We start from the raw sequence: 7,417 nt of genomic DNA, 5'->3' as shown, positions 1-7,417 counted from the left end.
GAGCCACCCAGGCGCCCCAAATCAGTCTTATCTTGCCTGTCCAGCCACAGAACCATTGGTCTGTTAGAGTCACTGGAACTTTGGGTTTTACCAGCGATCCAAGGCCATGCCCATTTTGTGGGCCAAGTGTTGTTCCTGGGCAAACTGCCTGGCCATTCTCAGAGTTCTACACTGTTCTTCTCAAGGCTGAGAAATGCCTACCTTTTTGAAAGAAAACTTCTGCTGAATAGGACTTCTGTTTTTTTCTCATTTCCTTAGAGACATAAAGAGCATTTTGTACATTAAAGTGTTTGAATTCCTGAATGAAATGGCTAAATTCATAGAAAAATATAAAATATTAAGTACCAAAGAAATTAAGGGGAAAGTTAACATTTCTTCCCCTCTTCACCAAAGGAAAACTAGGCCCGGTGGTTTTACAAGTAAGTTTTACCAGACTTCAAAAAAGGGTTAATTTCTATCTTATGTAAAAAGTTGAAGTAGAAGAGTGAGAGCTCCCCAGCTCATTTTACGAGGTTAGTGTAACCTTGATCCCAAAACCAAATAATGACAGTTAAAGAGAAGAAAATTAGAATCTCATTTCACTTGTGAGATGGCTGTAAAAATCCTAAACAACATATTAACTATATGAATCAGAGAGTGTATTTTAAATAAATTAATCACAAGCAGATGGGATTTATCATAGGAACTCAAGCAAGATTTATCGTCAGAAAATACAACAAAATAATTTAACATATTAATAGACGAGGGAGAAAAATCATGATTGTATCTCAGTTGATGCAGAAAAAGCATTTGATAAAGTTCTACACCTACTTATGACTTTAAAAAAACACCAAAAAACCTCTCAGCAAACAAGGACTAGACTGATACTTCCTTAACTTGGTAAAGGTTATATATCAAAAGCCTACAGCAAATATTATGCCTAATGGAGAAATTCTAGATACATTCTACATAGGGTTAGGGGAAGAAAGGGTGCCTGCTATCACTACTTCCGGTTAACATAGTATCAAAAGCACAAGTCAATGCTCTAAGGAAAGAAAAAGAAACAAGTATAAAGATTGGAAAGGAAGAAATAAAATTGTGATTTTTTTAATCTACTTAGAAAAACCAATGGAAGCAACAGTTTTAAGACTAATAAGAAAGTTCAGCAAGGTTGCTGGATTCAAGACAAACTTTAAAAATTTGCTAGCATTTCTGTATAGCGGCCATCATCAACTAGAAAATAGAATAGAATAAGAGCATTTGCAAGAGCAATAAAAACTATGAACTACTTAGTTCAACAAAACTGTGAACTATTTCACTGAGGCAAGAATACACAGACATTCATGGAGTAAACTATACAATTAATAAAGGATATAAAAGATGTTTAAAATGAGAGACATTTCATGTTCTTAGAATGTTTGACTCAAAAGTATAAAGACGGCAATTCTCCTCAAATCAACCCATGTATTCAACAAAATCCCAATAAATTTCAGTTAAATTTTTTAGGAACCCAATGAACTTTCTCTAAAATCTAAATGAAAAAATAAGGGTCCAGAAATAACTAAGTCAACCTTGAAAAATAAGAGTAAAGAGGGGAGTTTTACCCTACCAAATAATAAGACATGCTACAAAGTTATGAACAATAAAAGCAGTGTGCTATTAGCTCAAACATAGACAAAATGATCAGCAGGACAGAATAGAGAACTCAGAAATTGACCAATGTATAAATATGGGAAATTATTATATGATAAAGTAGGAACTGTAACTGAGCAGGGAGAGAGAATGGACTGTTTAGCAGATGATGTTGGGAAAAGAGTCTCCCTATATGGAGAAAAATGAAATGCAATCTGAGCACCACCAAGCACCACACACACACACCTTTATCAGATAAAGGCAAATTAAAACAGCCCTTTATAGCTATCCTACCATAAAACTGGGAATCTGGTTAATACCAGGTGGCACTGAGCACGTGGGGCGCTTGGACTGCAGACTCTGCCCTTCCGGATGGCACTCTGGCAATACCCAGTCAATTAATGCAGGGGGGAACCTGGTCTCAGTGACACTAGAGGGACCTCCTCCCAAAGACGCTGGTATGGACCGAGTGCCACTTGCTGAGCTGCGGGAGGCCCAGGGATCGGCCTGCTGCTTGCACAGGAGTCCCAGCTGGGGTTCCAGTGGCCCGGGACCCTGCAGGACTTGCTGGGCCAGGCCGAGAGGTCGGTGGGCCATCCCAACAGGTGATGACCCCACAAGGAAGAGGCATTATTGCAGCCTCTGCAACTGCTGTCATGGCCAAGACTGCAGGGGGGCCCCAACCCAGTATCCACCTGGCCGTGGGAGTCCTCCCCAACCTATGGGCCTCCAAGGGGCATCCCCCCCAGGCATGGTGGGCTCGCCACCTGGCCTGAGGCCTCCCATGGGTCCTCCAGTGGGGATCCCCCTGGACAAGCAGCTCCAATGAGCATGCCCCTCCAGAGATGCAGGCACTCCCCCCCAAAGTGAAGCCCCCCCCACCAGAACGCACCCACCTAGACTCATCTTGGCCCTTATCAGCTTCCTGCCTGTTTCCTGAAAGGCTGTACGAGTAAAAAGTAAAAGTCCTTTTACTTTCTTGTGGCCTGTGAAACTAGTTTATAATAAACTCTTAAGAATATTATGAAACAAGCAAAAAACCCATAGGATTGAATGGAAGCAGTAACAGTAAAGCTTACAGAATACCTACTACGTAGCTGATACTGTGTTATGTTCCGATCATATAAAATGCATTATTATTTTAATGAATTTAAAATGTATTCATACAACGATGCACAGGGTTGAATAACACATATTGCATGAGTTCTCTATTGCTGCTTACCCAATTACCCCCAAACTTAATTAACAATAAACATTTATTGCCTCCCATGGCTTCTGTGGGTCAGAAAGTCTGTGGGTGCGAGCAGCTTAGCTGCGTGACTCTGGCTCAGGGACACTCATGAGTCGCACTCCAGCTGTTGCCCAGGGCTTCGGTCATCTGAAGGCTGAACCAGGGCCGGAGGGTCCGTTCCAAGGTGGTGCACTCACAGGGTTGCCGGTTCGTGCTGGTTGTTGTGAGGAGCCCCCTTCCTCCCCACCTGGACCTCTCAGGGCGACTGGAGTACCTTCGTGACGCAGCAGCTGGCTTCCCCTAGAGCCGGAGGACCAAGCGATCCCAGGAGGAAGCTACAGCATCTTTTTTTTTTTTTAAGACTTTATTTATTTATTTGAGAGAGAAAGAGCACAAGAGGGGGGAGCAGGAGAGGGTGAAGCAGACTCCCTGCTGAGGAGGTAGCCCGATGCGGGACTCGATCCCAGGACTCCAGGATCATGACCTGAGCCGAAGGCAGTCGCTTAACCAACTGAGCCACCCAGGCGCCCGCTACAGCATCTTTTATAACCTAGTTCCAGAAGCTTCACGCTGACACTGCTGCCACGTTTTGTTTTGATTTTTTTTTTAAGATTTTATTTATCTGTTTGAGAGAGAGTGAGCGAGAGAGAACGAGAGAGAGCATGAGTTGGGGAGGGGCAGAGGGAGCAGGAGAAGCAGGCTCCCCACTGAGCGCAGAACCCAACGAGGGACTCCAGGATCATGACCTGAGCTGAAGGCAGACATGACTGAGCCACCCAGGCGCCCCTGCCACGTTTTATTTGTTGGGAGCAAGTCGTTAAGTCTGGCCCACGCTCACAGGGAGGGGGACTGGGCTCCACCTTCTGAAGAGAGGAGTATCAAAGAGTCTGTGTACATATTTTAAAACCACCACACAGACTAGCAAAAGACTATACATTAAATACTTTGAAATGGCGATAGGGAAGAAAAACAGGAATGGGATAAAAGGGGATAGATGGAAGGAAGGGAGGGAGGGAGGCCAACAGGAGGCTCTGTGGTACCGAAGGCCACAGCGTGCCACGGATCCAGAGTATGTTTCATTCTCTGCATCTAGAGTAAAACAAACAGAACAAAACAAAACAAAACAACATGGCGTGCAACTTTTTGGTCTAGTTTCTATACATTCATATAAACACATAAACCTCCACGCTTACAGCTTTTGGTTTTTGGTGTTTTTGATCCCAGGTGGGATTTTATCATGTATACTGATCTACAGCTAGGTTTTTCTCACTTAACCATGCATCTTGGAGGGGCGCCTGGGTGGCTCAGTTGGTTGGGCGGCTGCCTTCGGCTCAGGTCATGATCCTGGAGTCCCGGGATCGAGTCCCGCATCGGGCTCCCTGCTCGGCGGGAAGTCTGCTTCTCCCTCTGACCCTCCCCCCTCTCATGCTCTCTCTATCTCATTCTCTCTCTCAAATAAATAAATAAAATCTTTAACAAAAAAAAAAACCATGCATCTTGGAGAGTTATTTTCATGTCACTCTACAGAGGTCTGTCTTCTTTTTATTACTGCGCATCAGTCCACGGTATGGAGATACCAAAATGTGTGTGATCACTTCCTTACTGATGACGGACATTCAGGTGGATTTTCCTTGTCTTCCTGTTTCCTTTCCCTCTGGTTGGCTGTGGTTCTCTCTCACTCTACTACGTACATCCGCCTTTACTCCTCTGTCCTTTCTCTCCTTTCTCTCTACTTATTTTGTCTCCCCTGGAGTTCATAATGGGTGGACAAGGGACATCTCAGATGGATTGTGCTGCAAGCAGAGACTGGGACTTGGGGACAGGCAGGGGCTACTGTGGCAGATTTGCTGTCCCTTCATCCTCACTCCTCCTGACTAGCTGTAAGGAGCAGATGATGTGACCTGCATGGGGACAGACATGAGTGACCCACCCACGCAGAACAGCATAGGCTGAGGGGCAGCCTTCCAAGTCTAACAGGCTGCCCTGGGCTCTCATCCCACCCCCATCACTTACTAGCTGTATTTATTAGTTGTGTCACTTCCTGATCCCCATTTTCCCATCTGTAAAACGAGGATATGGGAGTCTCTTTTTCCTTAGAAGGTTGTTCTGAGAAATAAACAAGAGAATACATATAACGTGCTTAGCACAGTGCCTGGCACATAGTGATCTAAGAACCCTGAACTGTGAGGGAACTCGCCAGGGTGTGGTCATGCATAAATTAGGGTGCCCATCAAACAGGGAGACATGGGCTCTGGCCTCTGCGGGGTTTGAAGAAATCCTCACAAATGAAGGGTATAAGCCAACGGATGAAGGCAGCCTTCTTCCCCCGCCCCCGGAGGAAGGATCCCAGGGAATGGAGAAGCACTGGGTCGGGAATAGGAGGCCTGCTTGGGGGATGGGGAGTAGTGCCCTGTGGCTGGAAGGTCATGTTCATTGGCAAGGGGAGGAAAGGTCCCTTACCGGTGTGTGCAGGCGGGCTTCTGGCAAAGGAGGGGGTTCGGGGCCCTCGCAGGGACTTGAGCCTCAAAGCTAGACTTGCATGTGCATGGCAGGACTACTGTCAGGGTCCGGCGAGGCTCTGGGAAGGGAGCTCCCTTCCCACCACCCTCCTGCCTCCTTCAGCAGGGGCCTCCTCCTGGGGCTCGGCCACTCCCGGCGTCTGTACCCCCACCCCTGAGCCGATTGGGAGGCAGGCAGGAGGCTCCTCGCGGGGGCTGCGCCGGGTGGGCGGCCTTCCCAGAGCAAGGAGTGAAGCGGGACTGACTGGGCGCCAGCTCCCTCGGAGACACTGCTGGCTGGGCGACCCGCCTGCCCGCTGAGCTCGTGCCCACGGGCTCCGTGAGGCCCTGTGCTCCCGTCTAGGCGCTGCAGCACACCGCCCGGGGCTGTGGCATGTCACAGAGGGAGGTCAGAAGGGCCCCCGCCATGCCGGGAGTGGGGCAGAAGCCGGCGAAGGCCAAGCTGCGGCTGGTCGCAGGCCCTGGCAGGAAGCGGAGCCGCCTGAGCAGAACAAGGCAGGACCTGTGGGAAGAGACGAGCTGGAGCGACCGAAGGTGGAGCAGAGCTGGCCCGAGCCCACGGGGGGTCAGGCCCAGCAGCCTGGCTCGTGGCCGGGTAAGGAAATGCTGGACCTGTGGAGGGAGTGGGGGGAGGCAGGGGTTGGAGGGGCTGAGGCATCACCTCTGATGGCAAAGCCTCTCTCAGCATTACTGTCCCTGCCCAAGAGGGGGGCCGCTGGCACCTTCGACTCCAAGGCTCCACGCTTGGGTGGTTGGGGTAATTCAGGGGGTCTCAACCAGAGCGCGGCTCAGAGAGCTGGCCCAACTCACTTCTCTGGGGGAACTGAGGCCTGGAGGAATGGGGTGAATTCCCCACAGCCCCGGAACTGCAGCCGGTGGTGGGGTCAGGACAGCAGCTGTGGGTTCTGGCCCCTGGTTGGGGGTCCTTTCTTCTTCACTGCAGCTGCGTCTTCATCTCAGGACCTGGCCGGGCAAGGGTCAGCCTTACGGAGCGGGGGGGTGGGGGGGGGTGGCTCTTAGCTTCCCGCGGCCCCGGGGCACCCTGATAAGCAGGCTTCAGACTTGGGTGTGGATGGAGCAAGGGCTAGAGTATTAGAAAGAGGAAAGGACTCTCGGCTTCTGAGCCCAGCCTTGCCACCCTGCTGCCATCTGACCCCAAGTGACACCTTCTCTGCATTTCCTCAGGCGTAAAGCAGGGCAGGACTGAGAGCGGTCAAACAGGGCATGAGGTCCTCAGGTCTCTGCTGTTCAGCGCACTACTGCTCTGGAAGGAGACCTCGCACTAGAATGCTCTTAGAAACAGGGGCCGATGGGGGTTCAGTCAGACCCACTCACCTGGGGTCCTCTGTGCAGAGTGAGGCCAGTCCCAAGAACGCTGCACGGGAGCGGAGCCGGGTGAGGACACTGCGCCAGGCCTTCCTGGCCCTGCAGGCCGCTCTGCCCGCTGTGCCACCTGACACCAAGCTCTCCAAGTTGGATGTGCTGGTGCTGGCCACCGGCTACATAGCCCACCTCACCCGCACGCTGGGCCACGAGTTGCCCGGCCCCGCCTGGCCTCCCTTCCTGCGTGGACTCTGCTACCTACACCCTCTCAAGGTAGGCCACGAGCCCCGGGCCTTGGGGAACGGGGTTTGGGATGGACTGGACTCAGGCCCCCTGCCCTGAGCAGAGCTGACGTGGGGACCGGGGACTGGCTGCTTCCTGCTCTCTCACAGGGAGAGGAGCCAAGCCCCGCTCTTGGGAATCGGCTGACCCTGGGGGCAGTGAGGGTGGTGACTGGAAATGACTTCATGGAAAATGCGGTTCCTCCAAGAGGAGGGAAATTCGGAGCAGTTTCTGGGGCTGGGACCTGGGAAAGGAAACTGCACCGGGAGAGTCTGAGATTCCAGGGCACATCACCCGATCATCGTAAAATGCCTCCATGTCCTCTGGACTTCTGCCATAGGAGGGATCCCCCTCTGGGAGAACAAGGTCTCAGAAAGCCTCACTGGAGAAGCAATCAAGCTGGGGTGGGGGAGGGACCAGCAGTGGGGGGACAGTGTGTGTGTGTGTGTTG

The 7,417-nt window shown here is 50.7% G+C and overlaps 1 protein-coding gene and 1 long non-coding RNA gene across 2 annotated transcripts in view; one reads left to right on the top strand and one right to left on the bottom strand.

Annotated features, from left to right (window-relative positions):
- Positions 1 to 2,512: 2,512 nt before the first annotated feature.
- Positions 2,513 to 6,783, bottom strand: LOC115944391 (uncharacterized). Its single transcript, XR_004078948.2, has 3 exons — positions 6,697 to 6,783; positions 5,303 to 5,863; positions 2,513 to 4,948 (listed from the first exon to the last, which is right to left on the bottom strand). It is a non-coding gene; the product is annotated as an uncharacterized LOC115944391 (long non-coding RNA).
- TCF23 (transcription factor 23) overlaps positions 5,735 to 7,417 on the top strand; it is a 6,404-nt gene continuing 4,721 nt past the window's right edge. The window contains exons 1-2 of the mRNA XM_081797043.1: positions 5,735 to 5,956; positions 6,715 to 6,957. Of these exons, the coding sequence (XP_081653169.1) occupies positions 5,735 to 5,956; positions 6,715 to 6,957 (465 nt within the window). The remainder of the gene's footprint in view (positions 5,957 to 6,714; positions 6,958 to 7,417) is intronic.

Source organism: Leptonychotes weddellii, chromosome 10 (assembly GCF_054177405.1).
Source record: "Leptonychotes weddellii isolate Sample4059 chromosome 10, ASM5417740v2, whole genome shotgun sequence".
Lineage (NCBI taxonomy): Eukaryota > Metazoa > Chordata > Mammalia > Carnivora > Phocidae > Leptonychotes > Leptonychotes weddellii.
This window is presented reverse-complemented; position numbering and strand designations above follow the sequence as displayed.